The 25,892-nt window shown below is 45.0% G+C and overlaps 1 protein-coding gene across 6 annotated transcripts in view; it reads left to right on the forward strand.

Moving 5' to 3' along the window:
• The window catches only part of LOC139057632 (uncharacterized), a 210,926-nt gene that overhangs the window by 105,274 nt on the left and 79,760 nt on the right, over positions 1–25,892 (forward strand). For all 6 annotated transcript variants that reach the window (XM_070536181.1, XM_070536183.1, XM_070536179.1 and 3 more), the window contains exons 3-4: positions 11,977–12,169; positions 14,777–14,825. In XM_070536181.1, the coding sequence (XP_070392282.1) occupies positions 11,977–12,169; positions 14,777–14,825 (242 nt within the window). The remainder of the gene's footprint in view (positions 1–11,976; positions 12,170–14,776; positions 14,826–25,892) is intronic.

Consider the following 25,892-nt stretch of genomic DNA (forward strand, 5'->3'; position numbering starts at 1 on the left):
CGTTTCGTGAAAAATGTCCAGGCCATAGCATGACCACTAACCGAGCTTTTGAAGACGCCCCTTTCCTGTGCGGCGAGAACAAGGCCTCTGCATTCTAGCATCTAATCGACCTTCTCACAACGCCTCCCGTTCTGGCCCATTTCGATCCTTCTGTGCCTACCGAAGTCCATACTGATGCCAGCGGTCCCTGAATTGCCGCATTACTGGCGCAACACCGCGTGGCAACGACCGTATTATCTCTTACGTCAGCAGGTGCCTCTCACCCTCGGAGCGCAACTATTCCATCACTGAGCGTGAGGTTCCGGCCCTAGTTTGGCTGGTAGCGCAGTTCCGCGCATACTTATATGGCCGACCACTTTCCTTTGTCAGAGACCATCACGCGCTTTACTGGTTATGCTCACTGAAAGCTCCTACAGGAAGACTTGCTCGCTGGGCCTTACGCCCTTCAAAAATATTCGTATTCTGTCACCTACAAATTTGCCGACTACACAATGACGCTGACTGCCTGTCTCGCTACCCGATAGACTAGCCTGACCGCGCTGACAGTAGTACCGCCATCGGCATTTTTTCTGTCTGTCTTCACTAACATCGCCGATGAGCAGTACCGAGACCTATCGCTTGCGAGCAGTCATCAAGCGACTGTGCTCTACACCTACCGACGCATCCGTTCGCCGATATGTCCTCCGGGGCGGCATTCTATACCGAAGGAACTTCCTGCTTGACGGATCTGATCTTCTTGTCATGCCGAAACATCTACCACAGACTGTGCTCTATTAGATGCATGAAGCCCCCGCTGCAGGACCACTTGAGGTAACCGCCGTACGACGGCGTCCGCCACCGCTTATATTGGCCTGGTCTCGCTGGCTCCGTTCGACGCTATGTTGCTCCCTGTGATCCCTGCAAGTGCCGGCAAACACCTCAGGTGCTACCTACCGGTCATCTATAGCCAATCACCCACCATATGGGACCGTTTTTTCGTGTTGGATTAGACCTCTTTGGTCCCTTTCCCACGTCATCCTCTGCGGACAAATGGGTAGCCGTCGAAACTGATTAAGCCGCCCGATGCGCTATCGCGTGTGCTCTCCCTACCACTTGCGTCTCTGACCTCGCGGACTTTCTCTTGCATGACGTTATCTTGCTTCATGGCACCCCGCGAAGGCTGCTTACTGACCTTGGTCGTAACTCCCTCTCGAAAGTTATCGTCGACATTGTGCGTTCCTGCTCCATTCAATACAAGCTGACTACCTGATACCATACTGAAAGCAACAGCCTGACTGAGCGGTTAAGCCTTACTCTTACCGATATGCTGCCCAAGTACGTTTTCAAGGAACTCCACGACTGGGGCATTGCTCTTCCTTAAGTCACATTCGCGTGTAATTCTTCCCGGCACGACACCACTGGATTTTCTCCATTTTATCTGCTGTGCGGTCGCGAACCGACCTTGCCCCTTGACACCGCACTTCCTCCTACTGCTATCTTAGCAAGCGAGTATGCGCGCGACGCCATCGCCCTTGCCGACCATGCACGCCAGCTTGCCCGTACTCGGCTGACGGCCTCTCCAACCACTGAACAGCGACAGTACAACGCCCGCCACCATGACGTACAGTTTTCGCCTGCTGCGCTCATGCTCCTGTGATCGCCTTCTCGTCACGTCGGGCTTTGACGGAAGCTCCGGTCGCGATACACAGGGGCCTACCACGTGCTGCACCAGGTGATGCCTGTGGCTTGCGAAATTGCTCCTATGAGTTCAACCTTGTCTATACTCTGGCATCTAGCGATGTCGTGAACGTCAGTAGGCTCAAGGCCTACTACACTGCTTCCGAGTCCGGCCATTAGTCACTCCGGGACGGTGCTTTTGCCGCCGGGGGCCGTGCTATGGAACAGTATTTGCGATGACGAAGAGGCGAGCAGTGTGCAGACGACAACGACGATTAGAGGCTAGCGCGGGCTGTGGCCTCGTGGACAAGTACAGCGTGTTTCCTTCTAAATTTACTTGCATATAGATTTACGTTTGCGTCTTTCTGCGTAACAATATGAAGCTCGGATATTATCGCTCGATGTGGTATGTTGCCAAAGGCACCCTTCAGGACAAGAGCTAGCAGTATGTGCTCGTCACCCTTGGGTACGCCTTTGAGTTCCTCTTCCTGTAACAGGGGAACGCGTCTTGTGCCGAAAGGCCGTTGCGGAAGCACAACATGGTGGCCGGAAACAAGCCCCATTCTTCAATGAAATGTTTAACCACAGTGTGTATCACCCGCTGGAAGAGCTTTCCCATGCAAGACATCAGTGAAATATGCCTCAGCGCCTGCAGGGATGGCTTCTTACCGGGTTTTCTAATCGTAATAATTTTTGCAGTTTTTCACTTTTCGGGGATCTCTCCCATAAGCCCATAGTTTTCATTGAATCACCTTGCGTTAGCTTCTATAACTTTATCGTTGTTTTCTAATCATAGCGTTGGTAATCTAATCGGCGCCAGCAGCTGAATTATTCTTGGGCGCCTGGGCTGCCACAAAAACCTGCTCCGTGTATATTCGGAAGTCCACCTTCGCATTTTGGACACCGCTATAAATAATTTGTACGCTTCGTTGCATTACACTCGCCTCGACATATATTTCCTTGTGAGCCTCTATTAATTCCTCATTCGTGCCTAGAAATTCCTCCGCGATCCTTTGCAATGTTCTGCTGGTCACTGATTTGGACTTTTCCGGGTCTAAGATATTTGTCACGATGGCCCAGGTTTTTGTAGCGCTCAGTATTTCTTGTAGCGAACTGCAAAAGTGGAACCACCCCTCAGTAGCCAATTTACTATCACATCAATTTACTTCGCCTGCCTGAGCTGCGATCCTGCCCAGAATGTTTCTGTTAAACGCTGTTTTCGTCACCTTTCTTGCAGCTTACGCCTGCTTTCTCACAGGCTGAGGAGGTGGCTATCCACCACCGGTGTTTCCACCGTCCATGTAATCTATTTCAATGCCAGCCCGTATACTGCTGCAATGAAATCGGATCATTCGCCCATGGACTCCGGTTCGATTGAGGGTGGAGGGTAGCGTAATTCGAACATTGTCCCCACCACCCGGGAAGTTCAGGAGTCGATAGCGAAATGCTGATGCGAAAGTGACCACTCCCTATATTTTTACCTAGGTTGGTCCCGATGGTGTTGCTGATGTTGCATGTGAAAGTGAGTTCCGGCAACGTGTCTCTACTCATGCTGTTGCCGATCCTGGTGAGCATTGTGTAGAGCGTGATCAAGCTCAGCGCCAGCCTGGATGCAGCGCGTTCGAAACTCGTTCCCTTGGGTTTGTTTCTTGGGTAGCCCCATGCGGTGCTGGGAGCGTTGAAATCTGGTAGCACCACGAGGTGGTCCTTGGTGCCCGTGTCTCAGTACCCGAGCATCCGCAAGGAGTTTGCTAAAACCTTCATTTCTGTTTTTTGGAGTGGACTGTGCAAATTTACTATTATAGTTCTTGCTTGACCTCAATTTAGAGGGAATAAGCTTATTATTTTGTGATTGATTTGAAGATTTTCTATCTACTCTGCTTTGGCCGCGATACTTCTGAACACCAAGGTGGCCATGCGGGGATAACTTGAATTTAGAAGTGTGTAATATTCTTGCCGGTCGACCGCGTTGGGGACAATTTACTGCAGGCATACTGCATCTGGTCGAATTGGTGCACCGTTTATATAATTTTGATGTACAGCTGGGTGCTTGCAAAAAGTGCGGCAATCCTATTGCCAAATCTCTAATTGTTCCACGCTTTTCAATTTAGTTTGACCCATGATATACAAGAGCCTCCGCGACCGACCCACCGACCCACCTATGATGGCTTGTGGTTTACAATGGTACCATAAGTGGGCTCTTATTATTTGCTTTCGGCAAGTCTCCGACAGTCTTGTTTACATATTGTTTCTGGATTCTTAATTCCTCAGCGATGAGTGATTTTATGCCATACATAAAATTCGGTAAGTGTTAGTGGAGACTCGCAATGCTACTTCTATTTTCGTGGACCTGGTTGTGGATGTGTTTGATAAGGTTGTGATTATGCGTGGGGCTCGCAAGAAGTTCATCACCTCTTCCCTCGCCTATTTGCAGTTCGCTTTCTTGGGTGGGATGTATTTCCGTCTTGTGCCCCTCAGGGCTGGCCACCGGGCCAGAGGCCTGCAGTACTTTACTTGTGTTTTCGAACTTATTTTGCAATGAGGAGATTGCCAATGGGAATTCTTTGCGCTCAGCCTCCATTTTGATCTTAAGCTGTTCATATTCTTTTATTAGTTTTTGTTTTCATCTATGATTTTTTCTGTATTGCTGACTGTCTATTATTAGAGCACTGGGACATACCACCCCCACCAAGCTCACCTGAGTGTTTGATTGGTTGGCAGCTGTTCCTTTTGCTCCGGTTCTGGTCAGGGGGGGGGACTCTTCCTGTCTTTTTTATTGTCCGAGGTTTTCTTGAGATTCGGTTTCCAAGAAGTGTCCTCGGGTTTGTTGGCTTTTCTTTGGCATGTCCTCGATGCTGGCCTTGATCGTGATCGCGATGTTCATCTGCACTTCCTTTGGCTCATCGATTCCTCCCGTTCCAAGCTGAACCATCGTGGGGGTCACTGTTGCATTATTTCAGGGACGTATTTTTTAAAATTATTCCACACCGACATTCGCTGAGGCTGCTTGATTCAAGAAGTACAGGGGGCGATGTTCTTTAGCTTCTTTCTGCATAAACGGTCGCCCGTCGCGTGTTCGTCGCCACTGATGGAACACTTCGGTGAGCACTCGTGGTGAGCACCCCACATTTGAAACACACGCTGATATTGGATGTTGGGCACACACGCGTATGATGATCCGTTCACCGACATATATTGCAAGCCTTGATTGTGGGTTTGTATTTGTAGCAGATCGCTAAGGCTCCAATGAAGTACACACACTTTGGAAGCACCTTTCCGTTGAGTAATAATCACCGTTTTTTATGAGCCCAGCGTGCGGGCTCTTTCAATCTTCACACCTTGAGTGCGGAACCGTAGATTCCCCATTAGTTCTGGGTGAGCTCTACTGAGTGGGAATCTGTTAACAATCCGTCGCAGAACATCTAGGTCTGCCACAGATCAATTAAAGGGGTGAACGTGCCCCCTGAATTTCATTTGTCTAATTTCTCGCAGCCTTCCACCACTTGTTCGTGTCGTGTGGATAATATAATATTGGATCCAGGATGAATCCGCAGCCAAACATCCTGCCTCCAAAACTATTCTGCTAGACCTCTATCACTGCCATAACGAGCTCCGATCCAAGTAGATATTTAACGATGATATCCTTCTGTGGCCTCAAATGGACATCGATGTCATCCTTCGGGATAGGTGGCGGTCCACAGTGTGTCTCATGTCGGAAGGTGGTATGATGCTTTTCACACGAATAACCTGACTATGCTCGTGTAGTCTTACAACAGGGAATAGGGCCATATCTTTCTTTCTTTTATTTGTTTCCATTGCTAAAATACAATGACGAGGGCTAAGATAAAAGCTGCAATGAGGCAGCTTGAGGTGCCCTTAGCCCCCGTGTTACATGGTGGCAGTGAGTAGCGCAATCAACCATACATATTCAACATTACATATAAATAATACTTACAATCATCAATCAAGAGACTTTTCTATGACGGAACAAACAAACAAGGAACAAAGAAATGGGATAAGGACAAATAAAAGCAATGCAGATAGTAGGCACCACCACATTAAATACACTTGGCAATACATAAATAAAAGTTAAAATCGCGTACACTTGACGATGCATAATTAAAGGTGAAAAGAATCGATGGTCGATTATTATTGGAATTATTAAGTGAAAGAAAAGGACGAGCAAAAATTATGTCATTACAAACATTAACAAGACACACATGTGAATACAGGTGAGAAAGGAATTACGCTTGATTCATTATTTAGGAGAAGGTTCTGATAAGTAAGGACAGTTCTGACTGTGTTATGTTAATGATGTCCATTCCAGCGTCATGTAATGTATTAAGCAGTCTGGGTAATTTGATTTTCGTCATTTGCAAACCGTAGTTAGTTCTTGAAGGGGGTATAGACCAATATTCTCCGCGTCGGGTAATATAGGTAGCTGTATTTCTTTGCAGACAAGCAATTTCATTAAATACGCTGTTTTCAGAGTTTGAGTTTGAGTACCATGTACGAAGGAGAGAGCGGTTGTATAGAGAGTAGATTGTAGGTATGTTGTATTGTTTAAAAAGGTGTTCACTGTGACTGTGATATGGCACATTTGCAATTATACGTACGATCTTTTTCTGTAGTAAGTGTATTTTCCTGAGGTTAGTTTCAGTTGTTGTGCCCCACACAAGGTGTGTGTAATTAATGTGTGATGCAAATAGTGAGTGATAAATTAATATTTTTACGGATGTTGGTAGACGATATCTGTTCTTGTTTAGCATTCCTGTGATACGGCTAAGCTTTTGTACTACAGAGTCTACTTGTCGATCCCAGTTTAGCGTACTAGAGAAGTATGTACCTAATACTTTAATTTCATTTACTATTTCTATGCTCCCTTTGTTCATCTCTAAAGTGTGTCTTTGTGGAATCTTTGTGCCTTTCGCATAAAAGATTACGGCTTTTGTCTTATTTGAATTTAATTTTAGATAATTTTCTATTGACCATGAGGATATGTTCTGGAGAAACTCGTTTGCGCTGTTTATTAAACTAGTATAAGATGCCGATGAAATGAACACACTAGTGTCGTCTGCATATATGATAAATTTTGCCTTGGGATAGATCAGAACAATATCGTTTATGTATAAGTTAAAAAGTAGCGGTCCAAGAATGCTTCCTTGTGGGACTCCTGTTTTTATTTCTCCAGAAAACGATTTAATTTATTTATGTGCACATATTGCCGTCTTTTTCTAAATATGACTTAATTAGCTGCAGTGGGAGGCCTCTCATACCATACGTATCAAGCTTTGTTAATAATAGGTTATGATTAATATGATCGAATGCCTGAGTAAAGTCTACAAATATACCTATTGTCAGTTGCTTCCTTTCAAAATTTTGCAGTATATGGTCTTTCTGGTGTAGTAGTGCTAACTGTGTTGATTTGATTTTTTGAAAGCCATACTGAGCTTTCGTGACAACGCGATATTTTTCACAGAAGGATGTTAACTGGATAAATATTATTTTTTCAAGTCCCTTAGAAAAGTGCGGTAAAATTGATATGGGCGATAATTTTGAATATTGAGCCTGTCAGCCTTCTTATATATTGGAATGACTTTAGCAACTTTCATTTTTGATGGAAAGACGCCTTCAGCAATAGAGATATTATAGATATGAACTAGAATGGGGGCTATATCATGTATGACATATTTTATGGGCTTTATCTGCAGGTCGTCTGAATCACAGCTTTTAGAGTTTTTCATCGCCATAAATACAGAGCAGACCTCGTCAACATTAGTTGGATGGAAAAAGATTGTGTGTGGGTTTCCAGGTAGGGAGAGAGTGGTTTTCGGGTGCGTATGCGCTTGTGTTTCTCTGTTCAGGAAGTATTCGTTAAACGCATTCACCATGTCTGTTTCGGAGACTAAACGACCTTCTAGGCTAATTTTTTCAATAGGTTCTGCGCGTTGTTTCCGCTCCAATATATTATCAAGGTTCCTCCACAGTTTTTCTGAGTTTCCATCACACAATAAAAAGGATTGTAGATAGTAGTTATCTCTGGTTTTACTTATTTCCTTGTTTAGACTGTTCCTGAAAACTTTAAATCTCTTGCAATAAAGCAGTATTCGTAATGCCAACGCCAAATGATCACTTATTTCAAGGATTCTTTTTTGATGCAATTATCTTCCGTCCCTTACTGCACTTCGCAGGACATGTGGTACGGTTCAAACAGTGAAATGTTGGTTACTCGTTCTTCTGCACCTTTAAATGCGCCAGGGGAGCAGTGTAGTCATCAATGTCTTGTTTCACGATAGCTTAAAGCTAAGCGATGATTTCTTTTATTGGTGCCGTCACGTGAAGAATCTGGTTTAGTCCTTCCAGGAGCACGCACAATGGTGAAATCCAGTCTATCCCCAGTAAGTTTCAGCAATTTCCCTCCGTGATTAGCAATGGCAGTAAGTAGTCGCGGTGCCTGACCAAAGTCTACATCGAATTGCAGATATTAACACGCCTACCAAGCTCACTGACAATTTGGGCATTAACTCCGGCCACTTAAAGCATTCAGCACATAGCAAGATTTGCATGCGGACGACTTATCAACTACAGAAAATGACAAGACATTGCAAGGTCTACTCCAAATAGTGAAATGTCATTGCTTGATCTAGTTTTCCTTGTTAGACAGGTCGTTTTAAAGTGTTCTTTTTTAAAGCGCACACGACGCTCACATGGTTCCAATTTGAGACTAGGCGCATCGTGCCAACTCCAGCGTCGGTAGCACTGGCTTTTAGTCGAACTCGCGGCCGGCCCTCGTATGTTCGAGATTTTCAGAAATTCTACGACGTTCCATGCAGTTGTGACCCTTTGCTTACGTTTGGAGGCCGTGTCTAGTGAAGGATGCCATCTATCAGACTGCTGGAACACAAGTCCTTTTCGGCAAAACAGTGTTTGATCAGGTGTTCGGCGTGAATTTTATGGATGAATCAATCTCGCACCATGATGTCCTGGGGAAATATCGATCTGTAACCTTTTGCTTTCATCCTCCTTGATCTTGACAAGCCAATACCTGTCATAAATCGAAAAATATATTCAATGCTAATTTTTAGCTCACAGTTATATCAGCTTAACTACACTTCTGGCAGTAGGCCATGACTCAAGAATAAATAATAGCTCAATATTTCGGAAGGCTTGAGATGAATGTTCTTCGTTCATGCCATCACCAATGTTTAGAAACTAGCCCGATCGAGTGTCTTTCACGCGACCAACACGTACATCTTTTCGAATGAGTCGGAGCAGACGTAATAAGCAGGATAGTACACTGATGTTTTCACCGTCAATGTGATTGGAGTGCTGAGAGAAGTCCAGGAGTTGTACCCAGTACCCCTAACTTTTATCGGAACAGTACTTCATGTTGCCAAGCAAACTGCAGTTGCCCTGGGGCGCTATAACGTAAAACTGGGGCCGTATAACGCAAAACTATTGCAATATGTTTTTATTCCAATCTCCTGATGTCAAATTTGGGTGGCCACCAAGATAAGCACCAGGTGGTCACCCGCAGGGTTCTCTGAACAAACCAATCAAATCCTCACCTCATCCATAGGAGCTCACTTTTGTTTGCTTAAAAGACGGATAACATTTCTTGCACTGAGCGGCTTGTCTTTTCTAATTGTCTTACAACAGGCGAAGAGCATGCTCAAGTGGAGAGGAATTCGATGGGGCTGATCCAGTGCACTGAATATTGATATCCGGATGAAGAGGGTGCTGCCGGCATCTTCGATTGGTCCGCTTTCTCCTAGCTTGTGGTGCCTCGTCGACAATCGCGGTGGCATGCAATGGAAGCTTAAGAATAACGCAAAACGGATCCTCACCAAAGAAGAGTTGGCAGAATTAGGGCGTAAGTGTGCCGAAAGTTATCGAAAACGTTACACGGCCAAGCGAAAAGTTTTATTACGCGCAAATAAACCCATGCTCTCGTGCAGGGGCCAGTAGCCAATGCCGGAGCAATCGGTGGCAGCCATCTTTTATTGCTTTCGGAACGGGGCAGCCTGAGGCTATTCCGAAGAAATTTCAGTTTTGTTCGGCATATAAATGCATCTTTATCGCGTACGCGTCACTTTGACACGAGAAGTTTTTGCGGTTTTGTGACGCAGCGTCAGAGGCAGATGAAGTGGCTTCAGCCCGAAAATTTTTGCCCAATAGCCAAGGGAAAATTCAAAAAGGCGTTGAATCAGAAATACCTGTTTTTGTTTTGTTCGGTCAAATTATGCATAATCAGTGTGTACACGTCATATCACATGGGGAGCAATCGCGGTTTTCTTAACATCGCGTGACAGACAGGTGAAGTGGGGGTTGTCCAAAAGATTTGGCCAATCGCGGTGTGCTGATTGCAGAATTGGAATAGAAAAGTTTGGAATAGTTTTACGTTATGGCCGCCCTATTATAAAAATTTTAGGGTTTTACGTGACGAAACAACTTTCTGATTGCGAGGCACGCCGTAGTGGAGGACTCCGAAAATTTCGACCGCCTGGGGTTCTTTAACGTGCACCTAAATCTAAGCACACGGGTGTTTTCACATTTCGCCCCCAACGTAATGCGGTCGTCATGGCCGGGATTCCATCCCGCGACCACGACGCTCAGCTGCCCACCACCATAACCACTGAGCAACCTCGGCGGGTTGCCGCCCTATTCTAAACTATTGTATTCCAATTGTGCAATCAGCACTCCGCAATTGGTCAGAAACTTTTTTGGATCACCCCCACTTCACCTGTCTGTCACGCAACGTCACGAGAACCACGATAGCTCCCTGTCTGATATGACGTGTACACACTGATTATGCATGATGGACTGAACAAAAAAATTGTTATTTCCGATTCGACACCTTTTCGCCATTCACCTTCCGCCACTGGTCAAAAGTTTTCGGGCTGCACCAACTTCACCTGCATGTCACTCGACGTCACAAAGCCGCGAGGGCGCACCGCGTCAAAGTGAGGCGTACGCGTTAAAGGTGCATTAGTATGCGGAACAAAAGTGTATTTTCTTCTGAAAGCCGCAAGCTGTCCCGTTCCGAAAGGAATAAAAGATGGCTGCAGCCGATCGCTCAGGCACTGACTACTCACACCTGCCGGAGGGCATGGATTTGTTTGCGTATAACAAAACTTTCTGCATGGCCGTATAACGTTTTCGAGAACTTTCGGCACATTCGCGACCTCGTTGTGCCGACTCTTCTTTTGCTGAGCATCTGTTTTAGCGTCATTTTTAAGCTGCCGTTGAATGCAGCCGTGATTTTGGACAAGCCACCGCAAGCTAATTAAGAGAAAGTGGACCAATCACATGCGCCAGCACCATCTTCTTCATGCGGTTACAAAGTGCAGTGGCTCAGCCGCATCGAATCCCTCTCCCCTTGAGCGCACTGATTACCTCTTGTCAGCCAATTAGATAAGACAACCCGCTCAGTGCAGGCAATGTTATTCGTTTTTCCAGCAAACAAAGGTGACCTCCCATGAAAAATGGGAGCGTTTGATTGGTCTGTTCAGACATTCCTGTGGCTGACCACCCAGTGCTTGCGTCGGAAGGTATGCAAATTTGATAAAAACATATCGGGATAGTTTTACGCTATAGGGCCCATGGTTGCTTTTTTTAGATAAGAGCTAATGAAACAAGTTCTCGTCGATAATAGCATGTCTTAAACCAAGCAGCAAAACGAAATCATGTGCATTCTAATCTTCAACCTGGCACGTGCAGTAATGGGAGAGCTTGTTTTGTTCGTCAGCCAGCGGCCAGCGCAAACGAGTAAACTCTCGGCCTGATTGAACTACATTTCCGTTCCTCAATGTGCCGCTGTTTCTAATCCAGCAGCTGTTCTACACACCTTTAAACCCACTTCACAGGACGCACTTCCCAAAATAGTTATGTCATTTCTGAAGAGAATGGGGCGCATTCAACGCTGAAGAAAACTGGTGTAGATATGACTGAAAGCTCAGCTAGTTGGTAAGGATTCATTATGCAAACAAGAGGTGAGACGTGAGGACAGGACGCAATAGTGGAGAAGTTGCGTTCGTGTTGTCCACTTCTCTACTCTTGTGTCCTGTCTGCACGCCTCACCTCTTTTTTGCTTAATGGTGTAGATATGCCTGTTTTTTTTTGCAACCAATCCATCATTAAATGTAAACGCGGCTTTCTAGAATGTTTTTATAAGAAACAGGCAGTTTATTCGGAGGCGCGTTCCCACACATTAGTACCTACTTAAGCCTAGTAATAAAGTGATACTTATGTCGAACATGCGTACGATTTCTAAAATTCATCTGTGCTATGTGCGACAAATGCGTCCTTCTTTTCTTTCAGATACGAGCATGGGATCCGTAATGGAGTCCGCTATGCCAAGGTGATATTTAGCGGCCTTAAAGCACGAGCAGTGCTACGACAAGCGCGCAACACCGAGTATGGCACCACTACAAACTATGTTTATGGACCTGGTACAACCTATACCTTCGCAATTCGTGCAATATTGGAGAGTTATTTTGGCGAATCTCTCCAGGTGAGTGCATTCTTTTCACAACCCCACAATATGTCAAAGTAAAACTCCACAAACGCCTGCACACATCCGACGCACATCTTCGGATCTCTGTGGTGCGAACTCTGGTGAACAACTTATTCAATTTCTATATCGATTCGTCGATTTCATTCCTGTGGCGTTGCAAGCAAACATGCGCGGGCATGCGCTCGACTACACCTGTGCTACGCATTGCGGGACCCCCGGCGATTAGGTCAAACTGTAGTTTGCCGTTGGTGCGATGGAAGCATGTGTCCTATTATTGCCTGATGGTAAGTGCCCCAGGCTGCTGTGCTGGGGGAGCAAAGCTCGCTCTCAGCTTCGAGAAGAGATTAATTCTTTTTCATAACTGTTAGCCTTTCATAGAAGCGGCGAGAGGTCATGCGAACACAATTAAAAAAAGGCTTCATGAAACAGGAAATAGTAACACTCCAGGCATTTTCACAGCGTAGCGACGTTAACAGTTCCTAAAGCTTTCGTGAATGTAGTAGCATTCTTTTTATTGGGTCTGTTTCGAGGCTCAAAGTGAATGAACGAGAATTGCAGAGTGGCGATAACCATAAATGGTGGAATGTCCTAAGGTACTCGAGGGGCCAAGCAGCACTACTAGACGTAACTATTACCGTGAGGGCATCTTCTTTTGCCCGCGTTCCTGCTATCGGTACTATACTCTGTCACATAATGGGTGATCAATTGAAAATTTTGCACAATTTTGAAAAGCACTTGTTGCGGATGGCATAACTCCATTACATCAGCCGGAATGGTTAAAAGGGTGGACAGGCAGGAGACTGCCCACTTGGTGGCAAACATTCATTATCTCTTCTGAACTGAACAAATTACCGAAATATAACTAACGTTAATAATAAAGCAACATTAGTAAATTGACGTTACAATTAAGCAATTACCGTAACAAATTAACAAACAATTCATGATTAGCTTTTTATTACTGCCTTAAAGCCGGTGTAAGTAATGAATGTGAAGGCAGCAGGTGCGTTTTGTATGGCACCCTCATTCAGCTTTTCAATCTTAAAGGGACACTACAAGGAAAAATAATTTCATCTACATCAGTAAACTACATTTCTACGACGACAAAAACACCACTCTTACCACGATAAGGCGCTTGGTAATCCAGAAGAAGCGCAAGAACAAAAGACGGGTGGCGATGTCTCCTTCAAGGTCTCGCACCTGGTCGCTGTGACGTCATAGATTTGGACACATCTTCTAGGGCCTATTTAGGTAAATAGCGGTACATATTGACTACATTGTGTTCTAAAGCAACCGAATAATAAACATGACAAGTTCCGGGAGCCATTACTCAGTCAACCCAGCCCATGTTCCAAAACATACTTTGGAATCCCTGTGTCACACTGACGTACCGGCGTCGAGGTTTCGGCGCGAAATTCAAGTACTGATACTTCGACCTTCATTTTCTCATCTAAAATTCAAACCATTATTTTGAAATGACTGCCTGCAGCGTTCTCAAACAATGCATTCTTAGTGTAAACTGATTTACTCTTTCGCTTTAGTGTCCCTTTAAAGGTCGCACCTCACCAAATTTTAACGATAAATACCCACACTTTGAGGAATAAGCATCGCCCTGTCGTAACACCTGGGAGTCTCCCCATGACACGACACCACCCAGCATCGCACAACCCACAATAGAACAGTGGGAGGCCGTCTAGTCCGGCTCGGACCTGTATAACCACTGACAGCTGGTGTTCCGAGCCCAGAAAGCATTCAAATTGGCAGAATTGCTGCACGGATGACACCTTCCCCCAGGCGCAAACATGAAAACAAATGTCAGCTTGCGTTCCTTCTTTCTGTCGTGTTTTTTTTTTTGTAGCAAAGTCTTGTTTCCTCCTTGTTCGCACTGTAATTACCTGAATCGCACGCAGGCCTCGATAGCAGATGGAGGATTTGCCTACAAAAGGCGAAAGTTAGTGAACGTTTCGGGAATTCTAAAGTAAACCAGGGCGTTTGAGTTAAGAATGTGGGCACTTCGCAATTCTACTCGTAGTTTTACATTCTCCAATGTTTGCCAGCAAGATTATTACACAGGACGTTACGGTGAGTGATGTATAAATAGGCGACGCTTCGCGCACGCGACATTTCTTTACAGAATAGTTCTTCGTTACCGATGTCTCGCAAGTCCAAGTAAGAAGATACATAATTACGTTTCAATATTGGCCGTGTTTATTTCTTCGCCGTGGCTAGGACGTGACAACATTGTCACAATCTGAAAGGGTTATGAAGACGCAGCTATATTGCGGGAAATTTATCACTGTGTGAAAGTATTACACAAATATGTTTAGACACGCAATACCCTTACGAAAAGTCATTCGTACATTGAACGAAAGCCATAGTTGTTATTCTGCATCCTTACTGTTTTTCCTTTGTCAGTCCATTTACATGTTTTTTTAATATTCACAGGCTCCCCTATACAAAGGAATGTTCCATAAGCAATGGCGTTTGCAACAAGGCCAGCCTATTTTGGCGCCGTCAGTGCTTTGTTCATATCGATCGTACACTGATCACATCATATGTTATCTAATCGAGTGCACCCTTATATTATTTCGTTTCTTTCTTCTTCAGGCCATTGTGGAAGAAGAGGCGGTGAGATTTGTAAGATGTCCGTGGAGCGGTAAGTACTCTTCCAGGGAGCTCGTGGAAATATGAAAATATTTGGTTTAAAATATTGAACAATTGCTATAAAATATGATTTCACACTGATTTTTGTTAATTCCTAGATTAACAAATTGTATACAGAGTCTTTCTGCGGAGAAAACTATTAGCGAAAACTTTGAATCACCATCTCGGTCTTGCGAAAGCATATATCCATTGGACATATTGAACATTGAACGTCCGGCAGCAGCGGGATTGCATGACCCACATCTGAAGCCTGATTCCCGTGTTTGCGCAGCTGTCCTTGTCAGCCGCTGTTTCTTGGGTGAACATCTTCGTGGTGCCATCCCGCAGCCTTGCTTCCCTGGACGGCGCTGAATCATCCACACTGTGAATCTGCGACTGCGTAGCCACTTCGTGGTCTGCTGCTGGCATCGGCAAAATCACCGCTGGAGATCGCTGCTGTCCCTGCGCGCCCTATAAACAAGCTGACATCAACGCCGGCTCTTCACTGGCACCAGCGGCACTGCATGACCCACATCTGAAGCCTGATTCCCGTGTTTGCGCAGCTGTCCTTGTCGGCCGCTGTTTCTTGGGTGAACATCTTCGTGGTGCCATCCCGCAGCCTTGCTTCCCTGGACGGCGCTGAATCATCCACACTGTGTGAATCTGCGACTGCGTAGCCACTTCGTGGTCTGCTGCTGGCATCGGCAAAATCACCGCTGAAGATCGCTGCTATCGCTGCGCGCCCTATAAACAAGCCGACATCGACGCTTGCTCTTCACTGGCAGCAGCGGCACTGCATGACCCACATCTGAAGCCTGATTCCTCTGTTTGCCCAGGTATTCCTGAGTTTTTTTTTTCTGCCACTGCTGCTGCAGCTGCCATAAACTGTTTTTTTCCGTATCCGAGTCTCTGTTTAATACTCATAACATGCCAACGAATGCAGAACTATCAAAGAAAATTGAGGAGCTGGAAGTTAAGATTATCAACATGGCTAAAAGCACGCATGAACTAGTCTTTGGTAAGATCTTCCTAAGAATGAAGGAGTCTGGGATTGACGTTGTCGAGCTAAAAAAGAAGTTGATTCATTGAATACAAGTGCCAAGCACTTGAACGCTCTTGTAGAAGAACTGCGTAGCCAAAATACAACCCTAATTGCTGAGAGCAAACAATTAAAATCTCAGAACCAGTCATTGACTCGCAGGATGGAGGATCTTGAGCAGTACTCTCGGCTTGGCAATGTTGAGATCAAGGGCATTCCCTGCTCCCATGGAGAGGACTATATCGCCATAATGAGAACAGTAGGAGACAAAATTGCCTGCCCGTATCGCCTAGCGATGTGGACATTGTTCATCGCGTACTCACCAGAGCTGACGACAGAAAAAATATCATTGCTCGGTTCTTCTCCAGAGCTAAGAATGCTGATTTTGTGATCAAAGCGCGTAAAACCAAACTCTGTCTTATTGACATTGAATTTTCTGGCTCATTTAATGCTCCCCTCTTTGTAAGTGAGCATCTAACCCCATCCAACAAGGCTCTCTTTTCGAATGCCCTAACTTTGAAGAAAGAAAGGAACTGGATGTTCCTTTGGACGGACAACTGCCAAATCAAGGCTAGGAAAACCAGTAGCAGCAAAGTTCTCCGCAATCGAGACGAATCTGACCTAACCAAAATAGACTAGAGCTCAGTGCTTAAGCAATTGACATAACAATTATGGCTTCCCTACTGAAACCTTATCAAGTGAATTCCTTTTTGAGGGGATTTCATTCCATCATTCATTTTAACGCGAGGAGACTTCGCAAGCACTTTGACTCAATCGATAATTTCTTCGCATCGCTAACTAGTTCGTTTTCGCTGATTGCCATTACTGAAACATGGTTATCTGACGACGACAAAAAAATTATATTGCTTCCCTAACTATAAATCGGAATACTGCAATAGATTAACGAGCTGTCACGGTGGTGCGGTCATATTTGTTTCTCCTAATATAGCTTATCGAAGAAGACATGAACCTATCTTTAACCATTTATAATTGCGAATCTGTTTGGATTGAATTCAGTAACTGCTTCCTTGCTCAGGACAACAAGGATTTCATATTTGCCTGCATTTACTGTTCTCCTTCATCATCAGTTAATGATTTCTGTACTAATCTTGATCATATCTTACACACTATATCACTAGGAAATAAGCATGTTGTTAGAATGGGTGATATAAATATTAATTTACTACATGAAACATCAGCCATATGTATTCACTATACTAGTTTGTTCCATAGCTACAGTTATGATTGTTTAATTGACGTCCCCACAAGTGAAGTTTCTAACGGCAGAGGCACACTTATTGATCATGCTCTTTCTAGCCTCCTTCATTCACCAGAGGCAAATGTTTTGCACGTCGACATTACTGATCATTATCCCCTGCTCTTACGCTTCAACTCCAACGTACGACCTTGCCCACTTTCACATACTAAAGAGGTTATGGACAAAGTCGGCTTCATAACTGCTGTTGCTAATACAAGTTGGTTTGAAATTAAATCACACAGAAAGCATTTTCAACATTTTTTTCACGTATTATATCATACCTACGACAGTTAACCTGCACAAAGAAATGTAAAAAAACTGTTGCATTTCCTCACAATCCATGGATCTCGCAGCAGTTATTAACAGCTTTACGTAAACGGGATAACTAATATAGGAAAACCAAAAGGCAACCGTTTAACATGAACTTACGTGCCCGATATAAATACTTCTGTAACACTCTTACCTGCAAACTAAAATCAGCTAAGCGATTGTATTTCGAGCAAAAAATTTTACAGGCGGCTAATAACAGTCAAAAAAGGGAGATTGTAAACTCTTTCTTAAACAGGAACACACGACTAAACCATGCATCCAGAATTTTAAATGATGGAGTCGAGCTAAATTCCCCTGCAGATATGGATGAGGCTTTTAGTAGCGTTTTCTTTCCTAACAATTTACCTTCCCCTGCACAGACCATCAGCATGAACCATCTACCTCATTCATTCTTTTTATTTCCTACAACGCCGGAAGAAATAACTGCAGTTATAAATTATCTAAAAGTGACAAGCGCTGAAATTGATGAGGCCTGCTAACAATACATTAATTGCGCACCTAATTTCAGATTTACTTACATTTATTGTTATTTATTTTTCAAGACTGGTTTATTTTCTTCTGAACTTAAGCGCGGCAAAATTATACCAGTTTTTAAGAAAGGCGATAGCTCATTATTAAATAATACAAACCTGTTTGCATTCTACCATTCTTTGGGAAAGTTATTGAGAAACTAATTGAAATACGGCTAACGAAGTGCCTTTCTAAATTTATTATTTTCTCTTCATGCCAGTTTGGTTTTCGCCACGGATATCCCACAGAGACGGCACTTATTCATCTTACTGGTAAACTAAAAAAATTAATCAACGAAGGATTTCTTGCCGCCTCAGTTCTTATCAATCTAGCGCAAGCATTTGATAGCATAAAGCATATTATCCTTTTTTCGAAGCTCGAAGCTATTGGCATTTTTGGGCCTGTCCTGTCACTACTAAAAAGCTACTTATATAACAGAGTTCAAGTTGCTTCCATTTCCAACGCTTATTCTAGACAGCGAAATACTAACGTTGGTGTGCTCCAGGGATCTATCCTGGGGCCACTTCTGTTCTTGGTTTATATTAATGATTTACCTAACTGTCTTTCTACTACAAAATGCATTCTGTACGCAGATGACACCCCTATATTCACATTTCATAAAGATATCTCATCCCTCGTTAATAAGTTAAGTGCTGACTTAGAAAATAACCTAAGCTGGTGTTGTGTTAACATGCTATCTATTAATGCAACTAAGACTAAATTTGTTGTATTCTCTTCTCATCAGCAAAACATGCCATCCATTCCACCTATCACTTTCGGTTCTCCCCGCCTTCCTCCAAGTTCATGCTCATCTTTTCTTGGTATTCTACTTGATTGTAATTTGAAATACCACAATCATATTGCTCACATAAAAAGGAAAATAGGTTATGGTATACGCATCTTAATTAAAACACGCCCTTACTTCTCACGTGCCACACTGCTCTCACTTTACCACTCTTTTGTCCACTCTCACATTACTTATGGCATAATATGTTGGGGTAACACCTATATTACACATACCGCATCTCTCCAGACAGTTCAGAACCGAGCCATAAGAATAATTACTTAAAGCCCACGCATTTCTAATGCCACTTCCCTACTACATGAGAGTAACATACTTACCATATCTGGACTCACTAAATACAACCTAGGTATCTTTTTCTACAGATTTGTGAATAATGAGCTACCAACGATCTCATTTTCGCTTTCTAACCTGATAATTCATAGTACCACCAGATTTGCGTTGAATAACAATTTTCTTTTACCAAGAATCCGCACCAACTATGTTAAACAGGCTGTAGAATTCTCTTCCATATCAATATGTAACACGCTTCCTTTCACAATAAAAAACACAAGATCTTTATCACATTTTAAAAGAGAACTAAAACTGCACTTTTTTATTGGCCGATTAACGACAAGGATTACAGTAGTCGGTCATTGTTCGTTTTTTTTTCTTCTCTTTTTCTTTTCCCTCTTTTTTTCTTTTGTTGTTGTAAATAAACTGCTGGTATTTTGTTCGCGCACAATTTTGCTGCTACCATGAGATATGCTAAACCTTGTTATTTTTTGTAATCAATCATGTATTTTTTGTTCTGTAACCATGCTTTTCTTGTTGTTTGTATGCTTCCTTATCATACGCTGTTGTTGCATTTAGATGTTGACTACAATAACTGTTCTTGTGCAGGAGGTCCCGATACAGTCTTTGACTATGGGAACTCCTTCTGCATACTAAGTACTTGTAACTGTGACCCAACTTCTAATATTAAATTTTTGATTCTCATTCTGATTCTGAACCTGTTGAAAAGCACAACTGCGACTGGTGATGGTTGTGCGATGGTTTATAGCTTTAGAGTAATAGCAGTAATGCTACCTTAGAGTAATGCTAGTAGTAGGAGTAATGTGATTCTGACAGCACGCTGCCAACCATAGCAGTGCTGCAACAACATTGCAATGAGCTGATAGGTTGGTTATATTTTGGATTAAAGCCTAGGGTCGTCACTTCCGACGTTACAAGTTGCCGTCGCCACGGCATCTTGCCCAACACAAATATTTACGGGGAAACGGATGTGGGGTTGGCTGCGTGCAGCGCATTGCACGCAGGTGCAGGATAGCCTTATCATCAATTATGTGGTTTGGATGCTTGTATTGAGCTTGTTCTTTCTTGGAATGTGGGTTGGCCGGTTTGTTGTATGCGTAAGTGCAAGGAATGTAGGCACTCTTAGGTTCAGTTTGCTGAGGGCTTGTAGCCTCTGCGTTAAGCAGGTATGAGCCATTGCATTGCGCGTATGAGCCATTGATGACAGTTTGCGGACGATATTACGCCGCGAAGAAATCCCTGGATAGCAGCCCTAGAGTGCTTCTCTATAAAAATGGCCGTTTTCAAATGAAAGGCCACAGCCTTCAAGGACATGTCGTCAGCTGTGGCGACCACGATGTGAAGGTGATACGCGGCAAGTATACACTAATTAAAAACAATATATGCATTAAGCTTTGAATTTTTGTTTTAGCGGCCTTATCGCAATTGACAAATTGAAGCAAACTCTCCGCACAAGCCATATAAACTTTTGATGTGAGCAAGTATTATTACCTGCGGAACTGTGGCATGAGAAACTTCAGCTGTCAGAGCACACGAAGCATAAAATAGGAAGCTTCAACGAGCACTAGGCCGCGCACTTCGAAGCAGCGTCGGCCCTACGTCAACAAACAAACCAGCGCGCTGTTGGTCCTTGCTCGTCACTGTTCACTGGTAGTACGTCATAGTACGTCCTATCTACTGGCTACTAGGCCGGGCATACGTTTGGCTAGAATGTACCCATTACTTGTAGTTTTCAAAATACTTCCCCCTCAATGTTACCCGTGTGCGAGGAGCTTGACCAAATATACATGCAGGATTTGTCAGTTCTCCTAATTGTCTTTCATGCTGTAACTTGTCATGGTATACCTATACCCTTTATACTATATCCGCACTCTTCAATAGCAGATATGGACAGCCAAAAAGGCTGTCCACATACGGAAAGACATCGTGTATAACTCCTAACACTTATTTGTGTTCAATAGTTGTGCGACCTTCAAGGGCATCATTAAGGATTGTTGGCCGCTTGAAGAATTTGATAGGGGACACACAAGACAAATTGTTCGCACAGTGAATGCGCGAAGATTGTTCTCCGTGGCGTCGTCGAAGAATGGCACCATGGAATTATGTTATGTCATGGGCCAGAGTTAGAGTGTGAAATTTTAGCCCCGACTCACCCTCCTATGACTGGCAGCCATATATCCCGCCTATATAGGCAATCGCCCGACAGTTGCCGAGTGCTGGCGTCGGCCACAGGGCTGTCTGCGTCTCTGTTCAATTCTTTCGGCATTTGCACCTTATTTCGCAACTCTGGGTTTTAGCCTAACTCCTACTACTGTCAATTTACTCGTCCCGAAAGTTGGCCGCCCTGTCAACGATATTGGTCTTGGTCACTAAGCTGACAAGTTTAGCACTGTGCTAAGATTTCAAGCGATTTCACCTTTTTCAAAATGCCAGCTTTTTTACTGGCCTGTGTTCGTATTTTGAAAAATCTTTATCGACATTGCAATTAAAACACACCTCTTGATGATACTAGACAAAAAGTATTTTTATATTCCTGAGGCCTGCCGCAAGTTTCAGCTTTTTTTCCCGCTCACCAGCCTCATAGAATCACTGCCGATTCTAGCCTATTACGACGACTACGATCTCACGGAAGTCGGTAATGATGCAACCGCCATGGGATTGAAGCCGCTTAATGTAAACTTTACCATAGACACGACTACGCAGTTTTTTTTTCCTGAGAATGAAAGTAGTTAAATAAGTAGCACAATTTTTATGTCGATAACGAAAAGTAAAAATTTTTATGTTTCGTATTTGTTGGCGAACAGACACATTTCGCCATGCGTCATCAAGTCATTAGCGGGATTTCGTCACTGCGAAGCTCAGCTGGCCGACTGGGCCACATGGTTTTGTGCTTTCAGGAGTACCCTTGCCAAGCTTTGGAGGCATACCGTAGAATCTTTCAGCAAACAATCTGCAAACGTTTTCATTCCAAGCATAATGTTCGCCTAAGGAATCAACGGTTCGTATCCGGAACGTATGGTTATCTTGGAAACCATTAAATTCGAGAGCTCTTGTCTCAGCAGAAGTTGTATTAGTTAGAACACCAATCTCTTAAATAAACAGCTGGCCATAGCTTTCAGCTGTTGTGACAGCTCAGAAATATCATGGGTTACGTCAACAGCGTTCCTCAATCCGTGAGTCTCCGTGGCGGCATGTCGCATATATTGGCGTCCGGACTCTGTGTCTGTCTCACTGTTTGCGTGCTTGACGATGAGGACGTCCTGGTGTTCCGTCTCTTCGCTCTGCGGCTCTGCACAAGCTGGAAGTCGTCATCGGAAGTGTCCTCACTGCTGAGAGAGTAGACATGGGTGTCCTCGCTGTCGGTGTCACTCTGCTGACCGATCTGCTTCCTGGAGGCGGCCGCCGCTGACGCCGCCGTCGCCGGCAGACGTGCGGGGTCGTCCACTTCCATTGCGACTGAGCAGGGAGCGAGGACCAGCGGATGAACTTAGGTTTTCACAGAAATAACCCGGAGCTAGAAAGAACAGCGCTGTATCAAAAGACACTTCGTCGTCGTCTCATGTCACATATACGTAGCCACTGTGGCAGGTCGCTGCGGTGGTGGGTGCAAGTAGTGTACATTCTTCCACTTGTGAATACGGCAGAGAAGTGGGATGTCTGAGCCGGGTAGTAGCGTCAGTTTTAGAATATATGGTCATGACACAGTGCACTTCTTGAATACGTGAGATTGCGGTTCCACACTGAAGTCCTGTTGACGGAATAGAAAGATATTTTCTGAAGTCCTCTGCTTAATGCTGGTTTGTCTAAAACCTGGCTCTTCGCCGCCTGCACCATTGAAGTCAATAGAAGACACGCAGCGCCGTTCCCTCCTAAATCTGTGTTTTATTCTTCTTCCTGAGGTAAGACATAACAAGCCTCAGTTTGAGGTAAATGCTTAGAAAGCCGTCGTCTGCGAGTTTTGTCCTCCACCCAACGTTGCCGTTTTGCATCATGGCCTTGCTGCCTTCGCAATTCAGGTTCTCCGGCTTCTTTTCGACCCTTGGTTGACCCTTGCACATTCGTATAGCGGAGTCGGACACGCGCCAACGTCGTTTCCCTTCTGTGTTTAGAATAAGTTTGTTTCGACAAGAGACGATATGAACACTGAGTTACAATCCCGGCACAATTCCGCCAGGACGATAACATATAAAACACGAAACACGGTACGTTTTCAAAGTAATGTCCAAGTCCTCACTCACCAAAGTATAACACGTATACCCACGGAAAAGCACAGTTGCACATAAACTAAATGTCACATGTACAAAAGATGTTCATTATACTGTGTGCACAATGGTTACGTAATATGATGATGTGACAGAACACTTTACACAATTTTGCACGAGATGTGTGTATACAAAAATGGCCATGTATACGAGAGCACAAACACAAAGAAATCACGGGCACCTAAATTCTATGTGCATTAAATAAATAATTCTGATGGCCTGGCTAAAAGAACCAGGCTGGTCAAAAATTAGGCCATTCGCGTCCATGAGCCACAGACTGGAAACAGCATGACCACTGTCGAAGCAACTCTTCTTCTCCAAGGAAGAACCACTCCTCTGGCAGAAACGACAGTAGCTCAGAGTAAAGCCTCGCCATAAGTGAAAACAAAGCGCAGCAATGATGTCCCACGGCAACTGCCTCGCACCGGTTACACCATAGGCAAAATGCCCCCGCAGCAATTAAAATCGCCCGAAGCCGCCACGTGAGCAGCGACCAGGTGTAATAAAGTGGTTAACTTCAAGGCCACGGAAACCAGTATAGATGGCCCTCCCGAATATCCCGGCAACGACACAGTGCACCAGCGCATGCGAAGATCGGACAACGCCCCACCACTCTAGCCTGTCGCGAGTTGGAATCACTCGCCACCCTAGACCATACATGAATTCGCGTGGGTGGCTAGGCAGAAATGACGCCGTTATCGCATCGCATGACACATTATTATAACATGTGAGGCGCGTTCGGCGAACTAGACGAAGCAGTAAGGCTGCCATAGTGTCTACTACACGGGTTTCGAGAACATCTACATTAGGAAATACCTGCTGTATGTGGCGATAAAATGCCACGGGCGTACATTAAAATGTAGGTACGTTTGAAACTTTCGGTTCACGATTTAAGTGCACCCATGGTAACCTGTAATGAATTTTTGCGCCAAGAAAATAGCAATCGAGTTCACGGCTAGGACACTGATCGCGCTGTAACAGGAGGAGCAGAAATCGCAGAGAAAGCAGCCGGAAGAGGACAGACACTGATAACAACGCGAACCCACTGCGAGAGCGTGGCAGCCCAGGCGCCACGCGACAGACAAGTGCTGTACGGCTCGACCAGAAGAAGGAACCAAGAAAGGACTGCAAGGACCTAGTAACCCGCAATGGTGGCTCTTGTTACGACTTTGCACCACTGCCACCACTATTACGACTTTGAGGTGGTCCCGTAGCGCTCGTCACCCGTTTCGTGACAGAGCATTGGTAGCGAAGAATCCGAGGCAGGCGTCGGTGAGAATAACGAAAGGGACTTTATACATTATATAAAGGTCATTATACAGGACAATATCAGATCGGCACTGGGGCCGAGAGCTCACAGCAATCGCCACTGTTCCCACACGACGACGTCCGGCGAAAACGCGTGACACATCTCACTCCACTCGAGAGCGGCACTCTGCTCCCGGTGGGTCGGCGGATCCGGCTTTCCAGGCGGCCGCGTCGGGCCTTATAATGCCCCGAGAAACCATTGTCACTCAACTGGTCCCATACAAAGCCAGCACTCGACGGTCGTCCGAGAGGTCCATACAGCGTCCGCGTTGGCCACCCGGTTCAAAGCTGGCGCGCGCGGTGACCTCCAGGCAAAAGGAGGTACGGCGTCGGGCTGTCTGGCACTTGGTTGCACGTTTGGACATGTCGCTCGCTGATGCTTCTCCGCAGGATACCGCTGCCTGACAGCTCAGCATCTTGACTTATCCAGGGAGAATTAGGGCGTTGTGCCTTTCGGCGCAGCCCCGGGTTTGTCCAAAGGGCGTTCGCAGGATGAATTCTGCATCTTGTTGATTCGGAATCCGGGCTTGTGGTAATGGCACAACAGCATCCCCACCATCAGATAAGGCGCCGGGAACACGAGCTGCCTCCACATGGGTCGGATGCCAGGCGCGCACGTTCGGCAGGCTCGTCCAAGTTCATGTCCAGTATCTGGACGCCAGGTAACTTGCGTGCCCAGGTCCCACTCGCCAGGACAGGAGCTCTGCTCACCGCGTTGTCGCCAAGGCACCTCGACCAGCTCCGCTCGGGTCGTTCCTAAGCCCGTGCTTGTCGCCACTGGTCCCGGTTTGTCGTTCTGCAGCTTGCAAAACCGACCGGCAAAAGGCAACACACAACACGAACAAGTGCCCTCTGTCTCCCGTCAAACACCAGACAAGGGCATTATCCAAATCAACCTAACTAAATTGCTATCCCTCTTTTTGCTCCCGCTGCAACAAGAGGCAGGTGTACGATCTGGTACACAAGGCTCAAACAACCAGTTTTCAAATTAACAACACACCAAAATATCAGGAACTATTAATAATCAGCAATAATAATGACAAATAGAATGGTCCCCCTGAAATCATTTCGACTGAAAACATACTACTGAGGAAGCAAATGAGGTCATTATTTTTTTCCCGATGATATTTTCGAGGAATAAGAAGCTGCTTATATTTGCGACCCTGCTTATCCGTGTAGCGGCGGTACAATGAGCCAGATTCCTCGTAAAATGAAACCCTCTTTTTTTCACCCCCCGTATGACGCTCTTCCTCAGATCGGCTAGTGAACAGTCATCC

This window comes from Dermacentor albipictus, chromosome 3, assembly GCF_038994185.2.
Source record: "Dermacentor albipictus isolate Rhodes 1998 colony chromosome 3, USDA_Dalb.pri_finalv2, whole genome shotgun sequence".
Lineage (NCBI taxonomy): Eukaryota > Metazoa > Arthropoda > Arachnida > Ixodida > Ixodidae > Dermacentor > Dermacentor albipictus.